The sequence below is a fragment of the Xenopus laevis genome, chromosome 1S (genome assembly GCF_017654675.1).
Source record: "Xenopus laevis strain J_2021 chromosome 1S, Xenopus_laevis_v10.1, whole genome shotgun sequence".
In the NCBI taxonomy this organism is placed as follows: Eukaryota; Metazoa; Chordata; class Amphibia; order Anura; family Pipidae; genus Xenopus; species Xenopus laevis.
The window spans coordinates 97,439,034-97,466,007 of record NC_054372.1 but is presented as its reverse complement, the minus strand read 5'-3'; the positions used below and the strand labels follow the sequence as shown (position 1 = coordinate 97,466,007).

Below are 26,974 nucleotides of genomic sequence, written 5' to 3'. Positions count from 1 at the left end.
ATATATTAGAAACATTTTTTATTTTGCAAAGCCTATTTACACAGTTTTTACTTTCACACTGGACTGTTCCTTTAAAAGCCACTCCTCTGCTCCCCCGCCCAGCAGTGCTGCAGAATGTACTTTGGGTACTTTTATCCACAGAACGTAGATTCTGCGTTCGGTGGCACTTAAAGGGTTAATTACTGGTAGTCTGTCCTTAGACATTTCATTGAGCAGTCTGCCCCAGGTGTTCATTGCATAGCCTGCCCCTCAGCATTTTATGGTACAGTCTGCCCCCTCCCCCAGGCAGTTCATTGCACATGGCACAGTCTGGCCCAAGCATTTCATGAGACAATCTCTGCACAAAAGACTGCTCCTCTCCAGGCAGCTACAGGTCATACCTGCTACATGGAATCTACTCCCTTTTCAACACAGAGCTCTTTCACACCAGACCACAATCCATTAGGTTCCTATTTCCTCTTCCTCCTAACCCTGGGAGGAGTCTTCTTCTCAGCCCTCAATGGAAACAGCACAATGATGACATCATGTGGAAGACATTAAGCAGCAGCCATTACTGCAGGTGACTCATCGGTTATATCCTTATATCCAGTATACTCTATTTAATCAAATGCCAAAAAGTGGCTAGTAACTGAAAAACATGACATTCTTTAGGCTCTGCTTTTGGGCAGGATGAAAATCTTTCATATACACTGAGTAAAGATTATTTGCAGTTGATTCATATATTTGCACTTGTTTAATGTGCAGATTCAAGTTTCTCATAAAAAGATCATTACAAAATAAGGATGTGTATTTTATCCTTTACATGTTATGTATGCATCTGTGGTATTTTAGCATGCAAGTACAAAACACATCATAAAAGGAATCTGCAGTGGGGAATAATAGCTTTTCCTGGTAATAATATTATCATTTCCTCTCTGTCAAACAGAATGTCTGTTGTGCCTTATATATACAGGTATGCGATCCGTTATACAGAAACTCATTATCCAGAAAACTCAGAATAACGGACTAGACTATATTTTAGGCAAATAATCCAATTTTTAAAAAATGATATCCTTTTTCTCTGTAATAACAAAACAGTAGCTTATACATGATCCAAACTAAGATATAATTGATCCTTATTGGAAGCAAAAACAGCCTATTGGGTTTATTTAATGATTACATGATATTCTAGTAGATTTAAGGTATGAAGATCCAAATTACAGAAAGATCCATTCTGGATAACAGGTCCCATGCCTGTACATATATATAGTTTCAGCAGGAGAGCCAGTGTACCACAAAAGCACAATGACTAAATTAAACAGAAGCACTTTATAATATATAAATACATGAATGTAACCTGCTAATATGGCAAAAATAACACAATACTGTTAAACGTTCATAAAAAAAACATTCACACTAATAATAGTGTATAAATTAGGGATGCACCAAATCCAGGATTCGGTTCGGGATTCGCCAGGATTCGGCCTTTCTCAGCAGGATTCGGATTCAACCGAATCCTTCTCCCAGGCCAAACTGAATCCAAATCCTAATTTACATATGCAAATTAGGGGCGGGAAATCATGTGACTTTTTTGTCACAAAACAAGGAAGTAAAAAATAGTTTCCCCTTTCCACCTCTAATTTGCATATGCTAATTAGGATTCGGTTCAGTATTCAGCCGAATCTTTCGCAAAGGATTCGGGGGTTCGGCCGAATCCAAAATAGTGAATTTGGTGCATCCCTAGTATAAATTGTATTTTTTTCCACAGTGCACAGTGAACCCATGTTTTCCCAGAGTACGTTGCATCAACACTTCTCCTGGCTTCCACTGTGAACCCTGCCCTATTGGTTATATAGGGAAGAACGTAGATGGCATTGGATTGGAGTATGCAAGAGCTAATGAGCAGGTAAATATGAAAGAAAGGAAGCACTACACTAATTATTTAATCAAAGGGCAAAAGTAATGTTTGTCTGTTTCCAGATCAGATTTGAGTGACTGGACTAATATTGTGGAAAATGAATTGGATATCTGTGTAGCATAAACTACTGTGTATAAAATAATTCTCTTACTCACAACAGATTTAGCCACTATGGAAAATTCCAGTTGTTATTCCTGTACAAGCAGGTTTAAAACTTCCTGCCCAGATTCAGAAGTCTGAAATCCAGGACAGGAAGCAACCCTGATTGATGCACATTTTGGCATCATCGCATCATAGCTCCACCATTGATGTCACTGCTCCTGTCAACAGACATCATCTGCCCAGCATCCCTATCTGGAGAGTCTTACAAAAGTGGCAACCCTAGTTACATTATTAGTGATATATCTACATTCTTATATAACCCCCCCCCCCAAAAAAAAATATGGTAAACTAGAAAGGGGAGGAGGGTACTGACTTTTAAGGGCCCTATGCTTGTGTTTCAATTATTTTTTTAAACATAAAGAAGTAATTTGAGGAATACCCAAAAAATAAACTGCATGGAAAGCAAAAATTTCAAGAACATATGAGGAAAATAATAATTATTAATGTATTAATAGAGTACTAGCATGTTTTAATACTGTTGTAGAATAGAAGGGTGTACTACTAAACAGATTTCGCAAAAATACTGATAGATACACAAGTTAAGGAGAGCCCTTCCTAAATTAGTTTAGTTGCATGAAAGAACAAGATAAGAAATATTTAGTCATGAACTTTACTCTTTAGGAACAGGAACTTTTTTCAAAAAAGATTTGAATTTTAGTTCAACTGCACTTGTCAAACATGCAGAAGAAACTTGAATTTCAAGAAATAACCATCTGCATTTGTCAATGGATCCACTAGGTGTCAGGATGCAAGCAGTTGTCACAGAGTATCAGAGCCAAAGGGTATTTTTCTGAATAATAAGATGGTTTTGGCATCTGGATCCCTTGTAGGAGATTGGATTTAAGAGCCTTAGTTGTATAATATATGACATTAATTTACCATCAAACATTAATAGTTTTAAAAAAATATATTAGTGATATTGAAACTCTGGGAAACACATGTTATGATGTTCTTTTCATACTTCTATTTCCTACTGCTGACTATTATTGGTTTCTTTGTAGGTCCTAAATGAAACAAGTGTTATATATTTTTATTGCATACATCAAGAGTGGCCAAACTGTAGGCCCCATCTGCCATTAACAGGTTAAATCCAAATATAAAAAAATGCCAAGGTTTCCATAAGTTCACAATTCTTATGCAGCTTGCACTTGTATCCCTTCAAGTGCAATTAATAGTGCCTAAATTACAGCCAGCGCATAAGGCTCAAGGAAAAACAAAAAAAACATAAAGGGACCGATTTACTTAAGGGCGAATTGACTAACGTTAGCAAAAAATTCGCCAGCGTGACGTCATTTCGTTACTTCGCCAATTTACTAACGGGCGCAGGCGTAAAGGAGATAGACTCTAGCGGTAATTTGCTACCTTACGCCTGGCGAAGTTGCGCTCTGGCGAATGGACGTAACTACGCAAGTTCACTAAGATGCGGATTTTACTGAACGTTACCTCTTGTGCCAGATTTGCCTTCGCCACCTCAGACCAGGCGAAGTGCAATAGAGTAGACAGGACTTCTTCAATAAATAGTTGAAAAAGTCCCAAAAAACGCTGGCGACTTTTCATTTTTCAGGGTGAAAGGCTGCAAAAGATTGTAAATTTTTTCTGGGGTACCCAGTTTCCCCTCCTACATTTCCTATCATATCGCACATAAACTATACACTGGGCTCATGTCTAGGGCAATATAACAACTCTATTTTCTTTTATTAAGGTTTCCCGGGCTTGTGTAGTGTAATGTATTGACTGAAACATATACGCCCATTGAACTTTAACTTCCCACCGTATGCAAATTAGGCAACGCTAATGCAACTTCGCTTGCCGCAGTAATGCTAGCGCTACTTTGCCAGCGTTCGGCGCCCTGTACGCAACTTCGGATTTTAGTTAATTAGCGTTGTCCTGGCGAATCTACGCATGGCGAAGTGTTGCGATGTGAGCGAAGCCGTCGCTGGTGAATTTTCAGAGGTTAGTGAATTTGCCTCATAGTGTGACATTTTTTGTTATATACCATCATTTATTGTGTTAAAATTAAAATCAATATAGACACCACATGTACAGTACACCTTTAATGGGTGTGTACTCACGGCACTCAAGGCTGGTGGGTCGCCAGAGGGAGATAGAAGCCACAGAGCAGTCTGTTCCTGCTTGATCCAGGGAAAGCAACCTTTGTTTTGGTTTATGCTGAAAGGTGGGTTTATACTTCAGGACAGGATTTTCTATATGCAAGCTGTGAAAGTGTATGTTTGTGAGTACCCACCTATAAAATGTGTACGTTAAGAGGAGTAAAGTTCTGGGTGTAACGGTTATTTAGCTCTTTCATATGGAGGGGGTGTCCATATTGATTTTATTTTAAACACAATATCACACTGTACTATGTCTATGTTTTATTTGTTTGTTTTTCCTTGAGCCTTGTGCTCTGGCTAATTTAGTTACTCCATCTGCCATTACCCCACATCTCATTGAGAACTCAACTACAGATGGAGAAAACAGATTGGACAGTGATTTATATAACATTTTTTCTGTCAAATTTTCTCCAAAGGGGATATCTTTTCAAACTCGAGCTGTGGAAATAATATGGAAGTTTAGTTGACACTTTAGGATTAAGTCAGGAATGTGTTAGAATACCTAGTGGTGTGGGGGGACGCTGCATTTGATGTCATTGCGCATTGATGTGAAATTTGAATATTTACAGGGGCCACGACCAGTAACACATTGGCTAACGTAGGTCTACAGTATTTCTAATAGTTCCTGGTTGTGATTCTAATGTGTTTAAAATGTTCTTGATCTTGCCTGTCCCTGACCTTGTCTAGTTTGCTGCCTGTCCTGACTCTTGCCTGTTTTTGACTATCCTCTTGGATCATGATTCTGTACTGCGCTACTGATGTGTTTTGACTTGGCCTGTCACCTCGACTACCCTCTTGCCTTCTGATTTGTTACTGGTCTGCCCGATTGGTTTTGACCCGGCCTGTTCCATAACTACGCTCCTAGTTTCCCATTCTTCCTGTCCCATTCTTTTTCTTGCCTGCCCAGAACTCTCTCCTTGGTCCTCTCACTTTAAGACCTGGCGGCATCCGAGTAGCGGAGGGCTCCTCCTGCAGGCAAAGGCGGAAGCGTGAACTGAGGTTGGGACCATGGGGTTTGTTCTGGGTCTGGCTTACCATACATAACACTAAGCAGTTAAAGCAATGGGGTGCTTTGCTGAGTGTCCAAGTCACCATTCAGATTTATTGGAATCACATGATGCCTTTTGAAATTACCCACCCAGACACATATTCTAATAATATAAGTAATTCATATTTAGTAATATACTAAATATAAATACTTGATTCATTTATTTACTCATTTATTTATGATTTACATAAATATGATGGTTGACCATCCTCTAATCATGATTTTTATTTTGTAAAAGTAAAGTGCAACTAATAGTTTGTTTTATTCTCCAGATGTGTGACGATTTAAATGAATGTGAGAGTGAAGCAAACCCCTGTCCTGCCAACTCTTTGTGCACCAATACCAAGGTAATGATGGTATCCAAATAAAATTATCTTCAAATGACAACAAAATACAGTACATCTATGCTCCATGTGTTCTGTTATTTTTGTTAGATTGATGTCATGTTATATTAGGGCACTTGTATGATAGGTTCGGAGCTTATTGTTATGTCTAAAGTCATTTTAAAGTTATATAATAAAAGACACAAAGTTCGCCCAGGTGCAGTTACCCATAGCAATCCTTGATGTTTAAAGGAACAGTAACATCAAAAAATTAAAGTGGTTTAAAGTAATTAAAATATAATAAACTGTTGCCCTGCACTGGTATAAGTGGTGCGTTTACTTCAAAAATACCACTATAGTTTATATAAACAAGCTTCTGCTTAGCCATGGGGCAGCCATTCAAAGTTTAAAAAGGAGAAAAGATAACAGATAAGCTCTGTAGTATATTATGGGATTCTACTGAGTTTGCCTGTTATCTACTATGTATTCTTTGCCCCCATGGTTATACAGCAGCTTGTTTATATAAACTATAATAGAGGTTGTAAAGCAAAGACACCAGTTTTACCAGTGCAGAGCAGAGTACATGATATTTTCATTACTTTAAATTAATTTCATTTTTTGATGTTACTGTTCCTTTAAAAGCAAACATTTTATGGGTTGCTTTAGGTTATTGTACTTAGGCAGAGTTAGTGCTTTTTATTACATATAGGGGTTAAAGGGGACCCCTCACCCAAAAAATGATTCATAATCCTATTTTATCACATCAGTCAAGCAAAATGAACTTTAATTACACTATATAAATTATTTGAATCGTGTTTCCTCCAGTCTGGGAATTAATAATTACAGCAAGCAGGCAGGAGCCATTTTGTGTGCACTGTTATTAAGGCAAGCCTTGTATCATCTCAGAATCTTGTTTGTGCACCAGAATGGGGGACCTGATGTCCATCCCAATGTCCTAGCTAGCAATTAAAAGGTGAAAAACAGGGGAATATGGGGAGAACAGCAATTTCTAGGAAGTACTAAATGGAAAGTGAAAGTAATTTATGCCCCTCCTCTATGCCCAGGGCATAGAGGAGGGGCAGACAATATTTGATTGACATCTGAGATGTTTAAATGAGCTTACAACAGCTATGAATGCTTTAATAAAACATAGAAATTGGAATTAATGTTTCATTTGATAAGGACTGCTTTTTGTGTCTGGGTGAGACAGGCCCACTTTAATGTGCTATGATCAGAAATATAGAGGACATGTTTAGTTGTTGTCAGGGCAGGCCTCATTCACAGCACAAACATTTGTACATTTTCCATAATGCATTGAATGATAGCCTTTCTTGCAAGTTGCATAAAAGCCTGAAGTGATGCTTGGACTGAAAATAAATATTTGTGCAAATATTTACTCTGTGGTCAAGGTAGTACAGGACACTTTCCAGTAACATCTGCTGGTTAAAGGGGTGTTTATAATACATTTATAGTGCCTGGCACTTGATAAAGGGCGTAGGCCCGAAACATGTTGTGTAACTCAGCTTCCCAATAAAGAACTTTGCAGACAAGTTGCTGCCCTGGATTTGTTCCACAAACTACTGAATGCATTGAACTATTGGGTATTATACACAGAATACCTGTGGAAGAAGCCAACAACTAAATTTGGTGAGCTTGCTCTGAATATTATATTTGAAAAGTATAGACTACTCAGCTTAAATGATCTCAACTGCTTTAAAATGGCAACCAAAACCTGAAAGACGTAGAAGAAAACAGAAAACTACCATTTAAACGGATAGAGTAATAGCTGAAATGGCAAAGACTTAGGCAATTATCAGTTCCAGGATGGCCAAAGAAGGCCTTAAGTCCCGTGAGAATTGTTACAATTAGAAGATGCCTATGTGAAGCCAAGCTATCGACAAGATGCCCCTACAAAGTCTCGTTGTTGAAAAAAAGACTTGATGAAGAGGTTACAATTTGCACATTGACTGGCCTAAAGAGAAATTGCACAACATTTTGTGGACAGATGACTACCAAACACTTAATTTAAGCTACAGTACAGCGTGAAGACAGTGGGGCTCGTTTATCAACACTAGGCAAATTTGCCCATGGGCAGTAACCCAATGCAACCAATCAAGTTCCTGCATCCATTGTTCTTCTTGCAGCTGGCTTCAAACAGCTAATCATTGGTTGCTATAGGTAACTGCCCATGGGCAAATTTGCCCAGTGATGATAAATGAGCCCCAATGAAGCATGGTGGCACAAGCATCATGATATGGGGATGTTTCTCATACTTTGGCATTGGGCCTATTTATCGCATAACAGGGATCATGGATCTTTTTCAATACATCAAATACTTGAAGAGGTCATGTTGAATTATGCCGAAGAGGAAATGGCGTTTAAATGGATGTTTAAACAAGACAATGACCCCAAACACACCAGTAAATGAGCAACATCTTCGTTCCAGACCAACGAGATTGATGTTATGGAGTGGCCAGCCCATCCCCGGACTTTAATCAAATAGAAAATTTGTGGGTGACATAAAAATGGTGTTTCTGAGACAAAACCAAGAAATGCAGAAGAATTGTGGAATGTAACAGATGCCAGAAGTTGGTGGACTCCATGCAACACAGATGTGCAGCAGTTCTCAGAAACACTGCTTATACAACTAAATAGTAGTTCAGTGATTCAAAGGAAAGCAAAATCATGAAACATTTTTCAGTTTATACAGTGAATGTTTGAGTTTATAAAGAACACAGACACTGCTATTTTTTTTAACAGCCTAATATTCACTTTTCTTCGCTATAAAGGAATAAAACAAACTGGATAATTTTCTTTTCATGTTTTGATTTGGAAAATAATGTGCAGTGTCCCAAATGCATTTGCATCTTAATATAGCCTGCTTTTAGTTCATGTGCTTGAGTGCACACAACGACATATTGGAGAACTAACCATAAAATGGATCTTTGTACAAAGTAAGCCCTACTTACAATTCCAGTATACTTTTCCTTGTACCTGAACATGAAACTGATAATTTGACTTACTTATACTTTGCTGCTAGCTAAACGATTAAGGGATAACAATGGCTTATCATCTATGTTCAAGATTCATTATACTGTCAAATATGACAAGGCTTATACAGTATATAAAGTAGCTTGAAATTTGAAAAGCACAAATCTTTTGCTATAATGTGCAGTTACCTGTTTACCTACAATACTCTGAATTCTAGGAGGTTGGTTTAGCACATGCAACTATGCCACTGGTTAGCCATCCTAGAGTTAAACAGTGTTTTCAGTTACTATTTGACTTTTGTTTAGGTTTGTAGTTTCTTTTTTTCAGTTTGGTGTTATATATTACTACTGGTTTTTTTTTTTTTTTACATATAGGGTTCCTACAAATGTACCCTCTGCAAGGCAGGCCAAGGGGGGGCCTGCGAAAGTGAAAAAAGGTGTCCCAATGGAGAGATAAGCAAGTGTCATGAAAATGCTGACCGCATCATGGAAAGGGATGGTTCCATAGTATGCGTGGTAAGTGCTAGCTTTAGTATTTTGCATATATATAAATAAACATCAAATTGACATACCTGTCCATAGACTGGGTCACAATGTATTGCAGAATAATAAACAATAAATGCACGGGCATGGATAAAAGAACAATCTCAAAGTGGGATTGAGATTATGTACTGTAACGGGACTATAGCAATGATAATAGCAATTGCAGTGGATTGCCTGTAAGCACTGCAAGTTACGTTCGTCCTACAGTTACCTCCAGAAAATGCAATAATATTAATTTTGGCCACAATAAAAACATTTTTTATTTATGATTTTTTGGTTTAAGTAAACATAAAAACATACATTGTTGTGTCATAGAACCATCATGTCATCTTAAGAAAAATATTAAGCATTAATAAACATTTGACAGCAACTCTTTAGGTTTGTTTTAGGCGGGGGGGGAGAGTATGGCATGGGGGGTGAGGTGGAGAAGATGGGATAGTAGAAAAGGGAGAGAGAAGGGAAGAGAGAAAGGGGGGAAAACAATTACACATTTTGATCCTTCAATGGGAAGCACCTTGATATCATTACAAAACTTTAAAATAGGAGAAAGTGGGGGGCATGGCCAATGGTGTAGAACTGAACAGACGTCCTTCTGTCCCGGGGGGGTCAATTCAGGCTAAATTTGGATAATTTGGTGAGCTGCCACCGATGATTCTAAGCCCTCAACTCTAAGCCTCCCCAAACCTATGTGACGCATGAAGAAAAATGTAAAACTGAAAAAAAAACCTGCTCTCTTGATGACTGCACGGGTCCGTTAAACAGGGAAGGATAGCCCTCCCGACTCTGTGCTGTAGAGATCAGCCGAATTCTGATTGGATATTTCTGCCAGCATTTTATCCAATCAGAGCACAGCTGTATTTACAGACAGTAAAATATACCAACCAGGGGCAGAAATAGGCGGGCTGGGTAAACTATAGCCTGGAGATACCGGTGCAAGAAGGAGCTGGGGAAAATTCATGCTCTGAAAATGTCTATCCTCCCAAATATACAATACTTATTTTGCACACTACCTGTGAACCCCCCAATGAGTAGGTTATCCAAATTACAATCTCAGTGCTTGAAATTTGTGTGGGAAGGTAGGCGCTCATATGAAATCATATGATGCAGCGCACTCTGGGACTCAAGGATCGCTTAGTTCAGCATCATCCATCTTTATTAGCACATCTGATTAAAACAGTGTCCGAGGTCTGACCTGTTTCATAACTGCATACTTCCTCAGAGGAGGAAGAAAGATTCAATTAGAAATGCTGATTTGAATATTTCACTGGAGGAACATTTGATCTGTACGATAGACCAGAAAGTAAAGTTGACAGAGATAAGGAATATAGTTAAAACATCTGTCAAAATGTGGTGTTTCAAAAGCTTTAGATGATTGAATGCAAATATGGAGCCAAACATTTTTTTAAAAGTACATTTGGAATAGGAGTCAAGAAAACATAAATGACCTTGGCATTACATCAGTTGTACATGATGTAAGATGTCCAGCTCAACATAACCGCTATTTTGGAAGCAAAGCAGACTGACAAAATACATCTTGAGCAGGTCCCTCCTTTTTACAGATTATATATATATATATATATATATATATATATATATATATATATATATATATATATATATATATATATATATATATATATATATATATATATATATATATATCTATCCCATTATGTAAGCATTCCTGCACAGATATATTGTTAAGGAACTGGTAGAATCAAGGATTTTTCTTTGAAAATTGAATTGAAAAGAATGTATCGTTTCTCTTTCCATTTGCACAGTGCGCAGTTGGGTGGGCGGGAAATGGATTATTGTGCGCAAAGGACACAGATATTGATGGATTTCCTGATGAAAAGCTGAGGTGTAATGAGGTTAAATGTAAAAAGGTAAGAAAGCAAAGTCTGTCATTACAATGTGACAAATGATATTGTGAAGAGACAAATGCAATATTGATACATTAATAATTGTAGTCCTGAACCATTTAATTCTCTATCAGCTCCATAGAAGGTTGAAACACTTGTCTTAAGTAACAATAAAAAAAAAAACTATAATAATCATAGATAAACACTCCAGTTTTACAAAGAAAGAAGCACAAGCATTTTTTTTCCTAACATTTCTTACATAATGTAACTGGTTTGCTGAAAAAAAAAATACATATTGATAAGACTCTTTTTTTATCTGTTACCTAGTAATTTTCTTACAATTTAACTTGTTTCTTAAAATGATTTTAGCAAGCACTTTTATTTACTTTGAAGAATACAAAAGAGTCAAAGTTGTCAAAAAATAAAAAAAAATATATTTAAAAAAAAATCACAAATAAACAATGTGTTTAAATCTTAATAAGTTTATCTAACAGTATCATCCGGAAAAGAATGGCTGAAACATTAACCTGCAGAATGAATACTTAACCAACAGAGTTTCTATATGGGAAGTCTCATGAATTTTTTATATAATTTGTATTAATATGAAACGTTATCTTGAGATTTGTTTTTGTGTTACATTATACATTACTAGGTCAGTTCTAATTAATCACCGCTTTTTTGCCTGAAAAAAAGAAAGTTTGATACACCAGTTAACAAAAACACGTAGTCACAGAGATACTCTGTATTTCATTTTTAAGGCCAAATCTCCCACGCATACTCAGATATCTATTTTTCTGACTGTTTCAGGACAACTGTGTAACAGTCCCCAATTCTGGTCAGGAAGATGCCGACAGAGATGGTGTTGGAGATGCTTGTGATGATGATGCTGATGGAGATGAGATTCCTAACATGCAGGTTTGGAAATGCTGAATTTCTATTTTAAAGAAGAGCCTTTAGTCAAGGTAAAGTTTAATACTGAGGAATCGGATCTCTTTAGCTAACCAGGGAAGCTGCGCCAATGAGGTGAGTTGAAAAAGCAGAGTTCCAGGGGCGGCAAAAAAGCTGCTGCTGTACCTTTAGGAGCGAATTTCTGGTTTTTAAACTGGAAATTCGTCTTTCTAGTGCAAAAGAGCGCAACTGCACTCTCTATACCAGTGATCCCCTATCAGTAGCTCGTGAGCAACATGTTGCTCTCCAACCCCCTTCGATGTTGCTTCCAGTGGCCTCAAAGCAGGTGCTTATTTTTGAATTCCAGGCTTGGAGGCAAGTTTTGGTTTCATAAAAAACAGGTGTACTGCCAAACAGAGCCTCAATGTAAGTTGACAATTCACACAGGGGCTACCAAATGGCCAATCACAGCCCTTATTTAGCAGCCTAATACCATTTTCATGCTAGTGTTGCTCCCAAACTCTTTTTACTTCTGAATGTTGCTCACTGGTTCTAAAGGCTGGGGATCCCTGCTCTTCACTATCAATGCACCCCCCCCAACCCCTTCCAGCGCAGAAAAGAGTAAGCAAGAACGGCAAGGTGGGGCCAGGGGCTCCTGCATTACAAACGCCGATGTAGCTAACCCAAGGGCTTTGTTTTAGTGAGAGAATGGAGCAGGTGCATCCAAAAAAACCAACCAAACACTTTCTTTAATACTGACACTAATAACATTATAAAATTAAAATGGGTAACATACAAATGTCGTATTATTCTACACTTTTATGCATGTACATATATAAATATTAATCACCAAATGAAACATTTCCAACCACAATAACAAGTAAGTTCCCGACTAGACAATATATAGAATTAATTTATCTTCCCATTATTAAAACAGGATAACTGTGTTTACGTACCCAATCTGGACCAAAATAATGTTGACCAGGATGACTATGGGGATGCTTGCGATAACTGTCGTAATGTTAAGAATGATCAGACAGATACAGACCAGGATGGAAAAGGAGATATCTGTGATGATGATATGGATGGAGACAGTATGTTCATTTCACTTGTAAACGTATAGTATAGCAATGTGTATAGTAACATTAATGTGTTATACTGTAGATAGAACAGTTGCAACATATCTGCAAACAATATCTGGAAAATATTTCATAATAACAAGAGCTTAAATTCTAGCAGTGAAAAGAAAGAACTATTTTTTTACCCAGCACCAAAGGCATTAGATGCCTTCATAAAGCATATGTTTTTGTTTGGCCGCCATAACATATTATACATTAAAGTCTTACTTTTTTTCTCTGGGAATAAGTCCTTATGTCCGAGAAAAAAAATCACTTAAATTGTGCCATTTAAGAAAGGAGAAAAAGGTGGAACTAATCATCAGACAAGTGTGCTGACTCAATAATACACATACGTAAAATATTTGCTTACAAAAGCATTCTTCATATAGAACTCATTTTAAAATGTGCCTCATTCATGCAAGAGGAGGAAAGAAAGAATGGTTTGCACCAAAAGGCTGGAATGTGTTTTTTTTCCAAATTACTTATAAAGCACCCAAGAAATCCTTCAAGCGTGAGTCAAATGAATGTATTGAAATGTGTTCTCTGACCTTTATTTGAAAAACGTTGCTGCTTTTTCAGCTATATTACTTGCTTTTAGAGAATTCATAAAATGGGGTTCATCCGCAAAGTAGAAATTTGGAGCAAACTGCATTCATCTTCTAATTTTCAATGCTTTTTTGCAGAAATTAAAAATACAGTCGACAACTGTAAGAAAGTTCCCAACTTTGACCAGAAAGACACTGATGGGGATGGTGTAGGAGATGTTTGTGACAGTTGTCCAACGATCAGGAACCCAGACCAAGTAAGGAAAGAGTGTACAAGGCAAGCCATCACAAAAGCAATTTAGAATGCTGTCACATGGTTGCACATATGCATCTGTCTAAATCTGGTAAATCTAGCCCCAATTTAGCTTTAACCTTTGTGAAAGCTCCTCATATCTAAAGTATCAATGAATTTAGAATTATAAAGAATTAAAGCAATACAAAGGTATTTTTAAAAAGTTGTGCGCCCTTTTGACACACAACAAGGTTAAAATCAATGTGTGCATCAAATTAATAGGCTTCTTATTTATTCTTTCAGTCAGATGCTGATCATGACCTGGTTGGTGATGTCTGTGATACCAACCAAGATAGGTAAGGTAAAAACACCAACCAAGATAGGTAAGGTCAAAACATAGAATATGATGTTGAGTTATGTACCTTGAATGCAACATTTTATTTTAAATGCCCATCATTCTCTATTGTTTGCTTTCCTGATGAGTTATATTATATGGATCACAAGTCTTTGGTGTATTGTGCATCTCCCAGTTATGTAATGCATTAATCTAAATAATCACTCATATAAATTAAGACCCATGTAAGGTTTATATGGCTTAAGAAAAAAGGAAGAACTGTACAAATGATTGATTAATTCTCTTATAAACAAGGACTCATCAAATTGTAGGATGGATCTTATTTCAATGGTCATCATGAAAGCTGCTGTATGAAAGTCCTTTAAGATACTAGAAAATCTTTTGTAAAGGTGACATTATTCTGTCTTGGTTTTGATTGGTAACAAAAGTGGCCTCAAGCACTGAGAAAATTAATAAAACCCTAGTCCTTCTAGGCTTCTGTACTGGATGTTACTCCTTATCATGGAAGAAGGAAGATAAGGTGGAATAAGAGATAAGAGGAATAATGTGAATGAATACAATCTATTACACATACAGTATGCAAGTGGGCTTGTTCTTGAAATTATTTTGAATCTATCAAAAGGGAAGGCCTTAAAGGGGTTGTTCATTCTGAGATAACTTTTAGCATCATGCAGAGAGTGATATTCTAAGACAATTTGCAATTGGTCTTTATTTTTTATTTATTTTGTAAACTCTCTTTATTGTTTTCAAAAAGATGAGTGGGTTGAGTACAGAAAAAAGAAGGGAAAAGGGGGGGTCATTCACATGCAAGAAAGTCATTATACATCTTACAGATAGATTTAAAGGCTTTCACCGACAACAAGTCAGTACTCTGATATTTAATCTGCTAGTAAGAGGTCTGATGAATAAAAAAAAACAAAAAAAACTCCAAACAAATATCTCCTGCCATGCCCGATTGTAGTCTACTAAAGATGGAAAATGTGTGGGGGTGATACGCAGCTTATATATCTTCAAAGTCTAATGTATGGGTTTTAGCCTCTACCTTGTGTGCTGATGTGGTTTATCCACGGGGACCAGTTTTTCCAATATTTGGAACTGTTATTGTGCAGTATATGGGCTAATTTCTTATTTCTTCGCCTTTAGCTACCCATTCCGCAAATGTAGGTGGTTGATGATCTTTCCATTTCCGCGGGATCAAGGCTTTTGCCGCCTGTAAACGGTGTAGGGTAAGGGGATCAAGAGCCATAGTTTTAAGGTTAATTGGTATGTTCAGAATAATTAGAGCTTGATTATCTGTTGAAATCGCTGTTCCTGACACTCTATATATGTTGCTTAAAACTTCCTTCCAAGAAATATTTAATATGGGGCACGCATTGCATCTCCAGCATTTGTTTGATGAGCTAGAGTACATTTTACTTAGTCTGGCTGGTGTGTAGTGCCATCTTGAGGTCAATTTATAGATCGCTTCTGTTGCCCTTGAGGCGCTGGAAGCTTTATGTATACTCTGAAAGATTTTGCTCCACCTTGGCTCAGGAGCATTAATTTTTAGTTCCCTTTCCCATGCCGAGCAAAATGCTGGAAGGATTCTGGGAATGCCATTCAATAATAGCTTGTAAGTATTAGACAGCATTTTAACATTTTCTATTGGTGATGTTAGAATTTGTTCCCATGGGGTGATTTGTCTGGACCAATTATTTGGTTTGATTGATTGTAGATATCCATGCAATTGGTTATAATTCTCTCTGGGGTGAGTGCCCCATCGCTTTTGGATCAGTGCTAATGGGATTATTTTGTTATTTTTGATAAAATCACTCAACCTAGTGCCTCGACCCTTTCAGATGCCCCATCTAGTGAAGGCACCTTTTTCTATCCCGGGGGAAACTCTGCATTATTCAATAATGTTGAGATTAAATAAGGGGGTTTCATAAGGTTGTATGATTGTTTATTCATATGCCATGCTTTTAATGTGGCTCTAATCAGGGGGTGGGCATGTGCTTCTTTAAGGTGGTTATTATCTGTTATCCATAGTATATTTTCAATGGGTTGGGAAAGAAAAGATTGTTCTAATGTGCTCCACGCCTTCATGCTTTTCCCCGTAATCCAAGTATGAATACGAACCAAATGGGCAGCTAGATAGTACAGGAAGGGATCTGGTAAGCTTAGTCCACCCCTATCTTTAGTGAGGATAAGAAGATTATATTTCAATCTAGAACTTTCCGCACAAATTTAATAACCATAGATTTAGTCGAGGAGAAAAATGATTGGGGAATAGGTATCAGTAGTACTTGAGATAAGTACAATAGCTTCGGAAGAAAAATCATCTTAATAGCTTGGATTCTCCCCAACCACGATAACTGTAGTTTCCCCCATTTTTCCAATCGTTTGTGAAGAGAGTTTAGCAGGGAAAGGTAGTTGTCTTCATAAGCTTTCCCGAGATTAGCTTGGAGTTTGACTCCTAGGTATTTAATGTGTGGATTCGCCCATTTAAATGAGAAGCTTTGTTTTAGTAGTGTGGCTGGGGCTTTATTTTTTATTATTTAAGGTTTTTGAGTTATTTAGCTTTTTATTCAGCAGTTCTTCAATTTGTGTTTTAACTAAACTGGTAGCTAATTACCCTACCAACCATGCATTGATTTGAATAAGAGACTGTATCTATTGAGAGAGTGATCTATCTACAGGTATATTGAATAGATTGGTTAATAAAGGGGTCTGACTCACGTCAGTACATTATTGTTATGATGAGTAGAACAAAAGATACCCCTTCTTTCTCAGTTATATTGTATTGAGAATAAGCTGAAGGAATCTATATTACAGTTTTGAGAAAAAACAAATTGAGTTAGTTCCTTATACCAGATAGACAAGGTAACATTTGAGAGCACAGTCACAGAAGCGCTGACTTCTCCATCTTTGTGGGGTCCAGAGGTAGCAAAATACCAGTTAGTTTCTATGGGACTTCTACACCTGCTTTTATTTCAATCTCCTACTTATCAATGGAGCAATGATAGTAATTTAACTGAATGAATTGGGATTTCATTTTCCTAATCACTTTATTATTACTTAATGGCTCATTAGTTAACCCCTTCTATATTTAGTTGGAATCATTGTTGTGAATTAATTGTTAACGAATCACAAATAATAATTCACTTCAAGTATGTTTATCAATACAGCACTTAGTCACTTTAACTCTTATGAGGGGACGTTAATGAATTTATTTAATTTATTGCACTAGCACTTTATATCAAGCACATGGTTTCTAAGTAATTGAGCTCTGTATATGTTGGTAATCAACTGATGTTATAATTCAGTTAGTTCATTTTAAGATACACTATTATTGGGGACAATTATGCAGTTTTTTGTTCTCAAAACTTATATAGATTCCATCAGCAGCTTATTCTCAATACACTATAATTGAGAAATAAGGGGTATCTTTTATTGAATAAGAGACTGGAATATGAATAGGAGAGGCCTGATTAAAAAGATGACTAATTAAAAAGTAGCAATAACAATACATTTGTAGCCTTACAGAGCAGTTGATTTTTAAAAGGCGTCAGCGATGCCCATCTGAAAGCTGCAAAGAGTCAGAATAAATTCCATTCTATAACATAATAAAAGTTACCTTAAATTGGAACCACCCCTTTAAGGAAATATCTGTTTTCTTCTATTTTCACCATCTCTTTCATAGTGAATGATGGTTGTATAATAAAACTATGTGCACTACCCCTTTTAGCCATCACAACCCAGGTTTTTGCATCGTCTCTATTATTCTTTAAGTTCCTACTTCACTATTAAAACACTGTAGCTATAATGTAAAAGATCTTTTTTGTCTTCCACTATCTACACATATAGACATGTTCAGAAAAGAGAAATAATTATACTACAGAGTTAATGTATGCAACACCTTATGTGAGTGTGTTGTCCCTATTTATGAACAGTGATGGCGATGGTCACCAAGACACAACTGACAACTGCCCTTTAGTAATCAACAGTGACCAAGTGGATAGTGACAAGGATGGAGATGGAGATGAGTGTGATGAGGATGATGATAATGATGGCATTCCAGACACTGCTCCCCCTGGGCCTGATAACTGCAGAATTGTACCTAATCCTGACCAGGCCGATTCTGATGGTAAGAAGAGATGGTGAAAAGGTGTGATATAATAAAAGGCACAGCATTTCCAATATCTAATAACAGATAGGAACCAATCAGATGTTTGCATTTACACAGACAAGGTGGGACTGGACACCAGGAAAAAACCCTGTGGACCCCGCTAGCACCACCTCCTGACCTCCCTCACAGCTGGAGGTTGCTGCTGGGGTGGGATGGGGCCCGAAGCAGCAACCCAGGAGGGCTCTGGGCCCCCTGTCCAACCCTGTAAACAGATGCTTTGTGCTGATTAGTCAGTATAGTTTACTGAACCTGAGATCAAACTTCACACCTTTTAGTTCATTGTTCCCCATTTTTGTATTTAGTCATCTGAATAAATCAATTGGGGAAATGTAATAAAAGATTAACAGGAAAAGAAGCACTGCACAAATAAGGACAAAACAAGATAACATTTGCATTAGCTATTTTATATCATTTTTTTGCAGCAATTACACTGCAAAATTAAAGTATAACTTTTTTGGCACAAAAATTATGACTTTTCAGCTTCAGTTTTAATACATACACACAACACAAAATATGTAAACTTCAATTGAAATGAGCAATTTTGTTTTTGCAAAGGCATGTTTAACACTAACTACACAGTTCATTTTAAATGCCATGTGATTTTTAGTTTGATTTTGTACTGAAGTGTATGGATTGTGCTGTATATGTGCAAATAGATCTTCCTTTCAATTCAACATCCCACTACAGGGTATTTCGATCACATTATTGAGCAGATTTAGCAAAGGATTTAGAATTCATTTGAATATTTTTTAACTCTAATGAATTCAAATATACTCGCAACTCAAATGGGAATTTATCTAAGAAAAAAAACGACCCCAAAACTCAAATCTCGAATCTTGAATGTCAGGAAGGCTATTAACATCTTCAAATGTGTCATTGGACCTCTGCCATTGACTTAAACATTAAATTAAAATTAAATTAAAATAGGAGATGCATTTCTATGCTATGAGATAGGTACTGGTTACCTCCTCCGTGAGCTGGGAAACACAGGCATTGGCTGATGAAGTTGAAAGTAGAGCAGAGTGAATTCAATAAGAAGAAAAAAAGGGGGAATATTGATTCTAGTTACAAAGAAAGTACCAAAGAATTTTCTGTAATGTGTTTTTCAGGCAATGGTGTTGGAAATGCTTGTGAAGGGGATTTTGACAAAGATTTAATTATCGACAAGGTTGACGTTTGTCCAGAAAATGCTGAGATCACGCTGACCGATTTTAGGGCCTACCAAACTGTTGTTTTAGATCCTGAAGGTGATGCCCAAATTGATCCAAACTGGATTGTTTTAAATGAGGTAAGATCACTTTAACCTAATGAGATGAGATCAATATTACACCTGTAACTTATCTTTCCAAAGTGTTCATATACAGTATGCATATCTCACAGATTTAAAGATATTGACTATCCATATAGACTAAAACATAGTTTGAAAGGAGCCAAGGGACCATGACAAAAAAATTAAGGCTCAGTTCTTTGAAACTGGCCAATAAACGTGTAAAAGTTACAACTATGGCCAAGTCGATGTTTATCTGTTCTTCCGGTACTACAATATTATTGGACCCAGAGCTTTTTCTTCTTATAGAACTGCAGTACATGTAGTGCTTATGTAAAAAGTAGGCCAGTTTACAACCATATCTTTTAAATATCTGTGTGTATGTTTCAGGGAATGGAAATTGTACAGACAATGAATAGTGACCCAGGACTTGCTGTGGGTAAGAAATCTCTACATTTTGTTGACAAGGATCTTAAAGGAGAAGGAAAGTCTTGTTAAGCTTGGGGGTGCCAAAAGTTAGGCACCCCCAAGTGATCACATTTACTTACCTGCACTAGCGTAACTAGAGTGCGCCGGGCCCGGCACACTCTGATCCCCATCCTCCCGCCCACTTCCCACCCTGCCTCCGCCCACATCCCACCCATGTGTTCTGCCTGACTCCGCCCACTCCCACCCGACTTGCTTCCCCCTTCCTCGCTGGTAAGAGAGAGTGGCTGGGAAGCAGGGTTTTTTTGTTATTAGCTAGGGGGTGCCACAGTCCAGGCCCCCTGGACACCCTGGCCCGGTGCTATTATGAGGAGAAAACTGCACTGGCCCGGGATTCTTCCAATGAGCACCACGGAACAATCGTCTTCCAGCTTCTTCTTTCTTTTCACGGCTGTGCATGCGCAATAGAACGAAAAGCCATACTTTAGCGAAGAAGCTGGATATTTAGTTCTACTGCACATGCGTCTGCCCCAGGAAATTTGAAGAAAGAAGAAGCCAGAAGAGGATTGCTCCATGGTGCTCAATGGAATAACCCTGGGCTGGTGCAGTTTTCTCCTAATAGGTGCACCAGCCCAGGGTGTCGGGTAAGTAAATAAGATCATTTGGGGGTGCCTAACTTTTGGCACTCCCAAGTAAAAAGGATTTTCCTTCTCCTTTAAAGAACCATAGTAAAAACTGTGTGTACTGGTGTTTCAGTTTGTATACATGAATGTATTATAAATTATAACAAATAATGTCTTTCCATAGCTAAGAAGTAGGGATGCACCGAATCCAGGATTTGGTTCAGGATTCAGTCTTTTTCAGCAGGATTCGGCCTAATCCTTTCCACTTTTTTCCTTTCCCGCCCCTAATTTGCATAAACAAATTAGGATTCGGTTCGGTATTCGGCAGAATCTATCATGAAAGATTCGGCCGAATCCCAATTATTGGATTCGGTGCATCCCTACTAAGAAGTAACTTTATGTACATACTACCATGCAAAAACAGGGCAAGAAATGTGTAGTGGAACCCTATGGTTGCAGATGCATTGTTAATGTTAATAGGTTCATCCTGCAGAGATGCACAGTACCGACTTGTGCTCAACAACAAAAGCATATACTGATAAAAACTGCAGGCTAATGAAATATGTCCAAAGCTTTTAGATTAGAGTGGGTAATTGGCTTTATGTTGGTCTTCATACTTCAACCTGGGATTCCGTTAGCCGGAAATCCGTTATCCAGAGAGATCTGAATTATGGAAAGGCCATCTCCAATTAATCCAAATGTTTAAAAATAATTTTCTTTTTATCTGTAATATTATTGTACTTGATCCAAACTTAGATACAATGAATCCTTATTGGAAGCAAAACATGATCACGTTTACATGATTTTGTAGTAGACAAAGTATGAAGATCTAAATTACAGAAAGATTTGATATCTGGAAAACCCTATGTCCCGAGCATTCTGGATAACAGGCCCCATACCTGTATTTAGTCCCTCACTGGAACTTCTTTATCATACGCACCAGCTTGTGTAATTATTGCTATACAGGTATTCATAATGCATCCGGGAACAGTCTTTAAGATCTAAATGGTCTACAGTAGCAGTCTTAATCAAATCCAAGTTCTTGTTCTCTGTGAGACAGCGAGACCCATTAACTTTCTTCTGCACTGAGCCTAATCTAATGTGTGCCCTTATCACTGGAGCTGTAGTTGCTCTTTGCCATGGGTCATTATATCCATAAGTCCTATGGAGTCAACAGCATTGGTGAATGGAAAGAATCTATCCACCTTGAGAAATAATATGACTTTGCTTCTATTTTCTGTATTCAGGCTATACTGCATTCAATGGAGTGGACTTTGAAGGAACATTCCATGTTAACACAGAAACAGATGATGATTATGCTGGATTTATCTTTGGCTATCAGGACAGTTCTAGCTTCTACGCTGTCATGTGGAAGCAGATGGAGCAAACCTATTGGCAGCTCAATCCATTCCGAGCAGTGGCTGAACCTGGGATTCAGTTAAAGGTAACTCATAGATCAAACACCAAGCTTTGCTTTAGTCTCTTGTATATTTTAGAGCACTTCCTGAAATTGTACAGCTTCCCTGCCCATGGAGGCCCACAGTAGTGCCTGAAGCATATTAAGGTCAGTTAGGGTAAGATTTTAGGAAACTGAAAGCAAATTATGGTGAGGTTTTTGGATGAACATCTATTGAATCGAAATCATCTTGGAACTAATGTCTAATTGAGAAGTGATTTCATATGTATGTAAGTATATAATATGATGGACCCTGACCAAATTTGAATGTATAAAAGGCAGGTTTAAAAAGGGAATACACTGTTTTAGGGTTTTGTGGTTACCAAATGGGTAAATGGGGCATGTGCCCAGGGCCACTGTATCACATTTTCTCTTTTTTTTTAATTTTTTTCTCTGGCTCCCTCATAAACTTGCATAACTTGCTGCCACAGCCTCCATTTACTCTGTTTGGAGAAAATCCAAGATGGTTGTGTGTTCCACTTTGGAAGCACAGCCATTTTTGATTTTTCACAGGTGTTTATGCATGCAGTAATCCAGGTGAAGCTGGAGCACAAGAGAAGAAGAAAACTTCACTGCTGGCATTTTGCTTGTGTGGGTAATGCTTTCAATCTATCCATTGATCTCACTGGCATGTCTGGAACAAATGATCAAGTGATCAGTCTCTATTTTCCAGTGATCTTAGAGGGCTGCCTATTGTGTGTTTACGCAGTTACATAACAGGGGGGATCCCAGAAGCCACCCCACAAAATGGCAGTGCACAACGCACACAAATGATCTCCCAAATAATTTCTCTTAAAGGTTGACAGTTCTACTGATGGAGAGCTTATTGAGCATTTTAACATTGACTATACTTGTCAGAGCTGAGGTTAATATGCTGATAATTTTCTGTAGTAATTATACTGGCATGACTAGAGTTAATATGCCAATTATCCAATTTCTGTAGTAATTTTATACTGGCACGTAACTTCCTTATTATCATTTTTGTTTTAAAGTACTATTCACTAAAACATAATATCTTACTTTCCTTTAGTTGAATGTTAAATTGTTTTTCTCATACTTTGTCTCCGCTAATTTCTTGCCAGTCCTACACTACATCATTCACTGGCTGATAACAACAGAATTTCTTTTAAATGTCAGACAATGATAAAAATATTAAATACAATTGAGATATTGTTCACATCTGCTTGAATGAATATACATGTTACCCTTGCATCTAAATGATTTGTGTTCTATTCAGTACTATTAGCTGTTACTTGCATTTGACAGGCAATTAAATCAACCACAGGACCAGGAGAACACCTGAGAAACTCATTGTGGCACACTGGTGATACTGTTAACCAAGTGAAGCTGCTGTGGAAAGATCCCAGGAATGTAGGCTGGAAAGATAAGACCTCATATCGTTGGCTCTTACAGCACAGACCTTCAGTTGGATATATTAGGTAAGGTACAGTATAAATACAATCATATGAAAAACCTTGGGAACCCCTCTCAGCCTGCATAATAATTTGCTCCATTTTCAACAAAAAAGATAACAGTGGTATGTCTTTCATTTCCCAGGAACATCCCAGGAGTACTGGGGTGTTTTCTGAACAAAGATTTATAATGAAGCTGTATTCAGTTGTATGAGATTAAATCAAATGTGAAAAACTGGCTGTGCAAAAATTAGTAATTTTGCTCATCTGAATGCATGTAACTTCTCAATATTGATTACTGGCAACACCAAATTGGTTGGATTAGCTCGTAAAGCCTTGAACTTCATAGGCAGGTGTGTCCAATCATGAGAAAAGGTATTTAAGGTGGCCAATTGCAAGTTGTGCTTCTGTTTGACTCTTCTCTGAAGAGTGACCACATGGGATCCTCAAAGCAACTCTCAGAAGATCTGAAAACAAAGATTGTTCAGTATCATAGTTTAGAGGAAGGCTACAAAAAGCTATCTCAGAGGTTTAAACTGCCAGTTGCAACTGTAAGGAATGTAGTCGGGAAATGGAAGGCCACAGGCACAGTTGCTGTAAAACCCAGGTCTGGCTGGCCAAGAAAAATACAGGAGCGGCATATGTGGAGGATTGTGAGAATGGTTACAGACAACCCAAAGATCACCTCAGAAGACCTGCAAGAACATCTTGCTGCAGATGGTGTATCTGTACATCGTTCTACAATTCAGCGCAATTTGAACAAAGAGCATCTGTATGGCAGGGTGATGAGAAAGAAGCCCTTTCTGCACTCACGCCACAAACAGAGTCACTTGTTGTATGCAAAAGCTCATTTAGACAAGCCACAGTCATTTTGCAACAAAGTGCTTTGGACTGATGAGACAAAAATTTTGTTATTTGATCATAACAAAAAGCGATTTGCATGGTGGAAGAAGAAAAACTGCATTCCAAGAAAAACACCTGCTACCTACTGTCAAATTTGGTGGAGGTTCCATTATGCTGTGGGGCTGTGTGGCTAGTTCAGGGACTGGGACCCTTGTTAAAGTCGAGGGTCGGATGAATTCAACCCAATATCAACAAATTCTTCAGGATTATGTTCAAGCATCAGTCACAAAGTTGAAGTTACGCAGGGGTTGGATATTCCAACAAGACAATGATCCTAAACACACTTGGAAATCTACAAAGGCATTTATGCAGAGGGAGAAGTAAAATATTCTGGAATGGCCGTCACAGTCTCCCGACTTGAATATCATCGAAAATGTCAAAAATTCATGATTTTCCCTGTCAAAGTCAGCATGTACGTACATAATCTTTCCAGGTCCATATTGTTTAATCCTACCCAGTTCCAGAAACAACCTTGGGCCATTTGTTATCGCTGCAGTTTCAGTGTTCTGGCTACCAAATGACTGACAGGCTAACCTTTAGGGAAAGGCAAATCAGCTTGTACTAAACCCTTAAGGGGATTGGTTGGTGGATCTCACTAAAACATGAAACAAAATTAACATCAAGGAAATACATAGTAATCCTATGCTCCTTAATCTTACTTCCCCGCACATTAATAGAAAAAAAACAATTTTCCCGCAAATTTGTTTGCTGCTTAGATGTGATAATTCATAATTTAGTATTATTATTATTAACACATATTTATAACGCACCAGCATACCCATCACTGTACAGTAAAAGTGTGTATACAATCTAAAATCAAGTTGGGTGCTTGTCATTTGATTTAAAATAGGGATGCTACGAATCCAGCATTCGGTTCAGGATTTCGAGCAGGATTCGGCCTTTTTCAGCAGGATTCAGATTCGCCCGAATTGAATCCAAATCCTGATTTGCATATGCAGATTAAGGGCGGGGAGGGAAATCGCTTGAATTTTTGCACAAAAGAAGGAAGTAAAAAAAGTTTTTCAGTTCCCACCCCTAATTTGCCGAATCTTTCGCAAAGGATTCTGGGGTTTGGCCAAATCCAAAATAGTGGATTCGGTGCATCCCTATTTTAAAAAGGCCACAGTTATTCCCCCTCCATGTTTTTCAGAAGTATGGCTTATGTTTTGCAGAGTGAAGTTCTTTGAAGGTCCTGAACTAGTTGCAGATTCTGGAGTTGTCCTGGATACCACGATGAGGGGAGGCCGCTTAGGAGTCTTTTGTTTCTCCCAGGAAAATATCATTTGGTCAAACTTGCGATTTCGCTGTAACGGTGAGGACATTTTTTAAACAAATTGACAGTCACATGTTGTGACCCAGAACATCTGTTGAGAAGAATATTGGGTAGGCTGAGCTACTGCAAATTAGTAAAGGCAGCTGTGAGAGCAGAGTCAGTGTAATAGAAGGGACTCTGGATGAGGGTAAAGCAACTGGTTGCAATCCATTTCAGCAGGTGCGGACTGAGAATTAAAATAGGCCCTGGCATTTCAGGTACACAGAGGCCTAAACAGCCCCCACCAGCCCACTAAATACTGACTTTCCATGGGACCTTATAGCAGCCCCTCTGGCATTTGCCAGAACCCACAGATTGCCAATCCGGGCCTGCATTTCAATAAAAGGTGCCACATCTAAATCATTTTTCTCTGTTACTGAAAGAATGTTGAAGCGGTATATTAAACTGCTTTTAAAACAAAGGAACAAATGACCAAGTGAAAACAATCTGAAACGGACACTGGAAACAAAGGCTATGAAATGCTCTAGGTCAAGGATCCTCAACATTTTTACCCGTGAGACACATTCAAATATAAAAAGAGTTGGGGAGCAACACAACCATGAAAAGTTTTTGGGGGTGTCAAATAAGGGCTGTGATTGGCTATTTGGCAGCTCAATGTGGATTGACAGCCTATAGAAGGATCTATTTGGCTCTATGCAACCAAAACTTGCCTACAAGCCAGAAACTGAAAAATAAACACCTGCTTTGAGGCCACTGAGTCAACATGTTTCTCGTGAGCAACTGGTTGGGGACCACTGGTCTAGGCAGTCTAATACTAGAATTTGTGGACTAATGTTAAGATCCCAAAATTGTTACTTGTTTATTGGTGTTGCCACCTAAACAGTATACTTCTAAGACAATGTTTCTGTCACAGTGTTCTTAAAAGAAAGTGTTCTTTCCCCACAGATACCATCCCCAATGATTATGAGATGTTTAAAGAACAGCTGAAGAAACTTTAATTACAAGCAGTCACACAATTGTGTTTCTTTATACCCATCCCTCATCAGTTACTAGCGCCTACTCTCCAGGACCCATCAAAGCACATTGACTGTTGATAATCTCACTTCTTTTATCTTGACATGCTAAATCATTTAGGCTCACCATATTAAAGGTGTTGACTATTGCAAAGAAGTCCTCAGTTAATGCTCTGTCATTGGCCTACCATCTGCCCATGGAACACATTAGGGGGCAGATTTTGTCTTTCACACAACATATTAACTACATTTTTTCTGAATTTGTCTTTTGCTCTTACTAAAGCTGTCAGTCAGCCATCAAACTGGAATTTTTGGAGAGGGGGTTTATTTTACCTAGGAAAATTATACATCATTTTTTT

The 26,974-nt window shown here is 37.8% G+C and overlaps 1 protein-coding gene across 1 annotated transcript; it reads left to right on the top strand.

Moving 5' to 3' along the window:
• Nucleotides 1-109: 109 nt before the first annotated feature.
• Nucleotides 110-26,764, top strand: comp.S (cartilage oligomeric matrix protein S homeolog). Its single transcript, XM_018243708.2, has 16 exons — nt 110-559; nt 1,748-1,885; nt 5,491-5,565; nt 8,907-9,047; nt 10,856-10,960; nt 11,744-11,851; nt 12,762-12,918; nt 13,626-13,744; nt 14,023-14,075; nt 18,007-18,200; nt 19,352-19,530; nt 19,900-19,948; nt 21,806-22,002; nt 23,281-23,453; nt 25,502-25,641; nt 26,548-26,764. Exons 3-16 carry the CDS (start codon nt 5,491-5,493, stop codon nt 26,598-26,600), a joined length of 1,743 nt encoding a protein of 580 aa, XP_018099197.1. The 5' UTR covers nt 110-559; nt 1,748-1,885; the 3' UTR covers nt 26,601-26,764.
• Nucleotides 26,765-26,974: the final 210 nt, after the last annotated feature.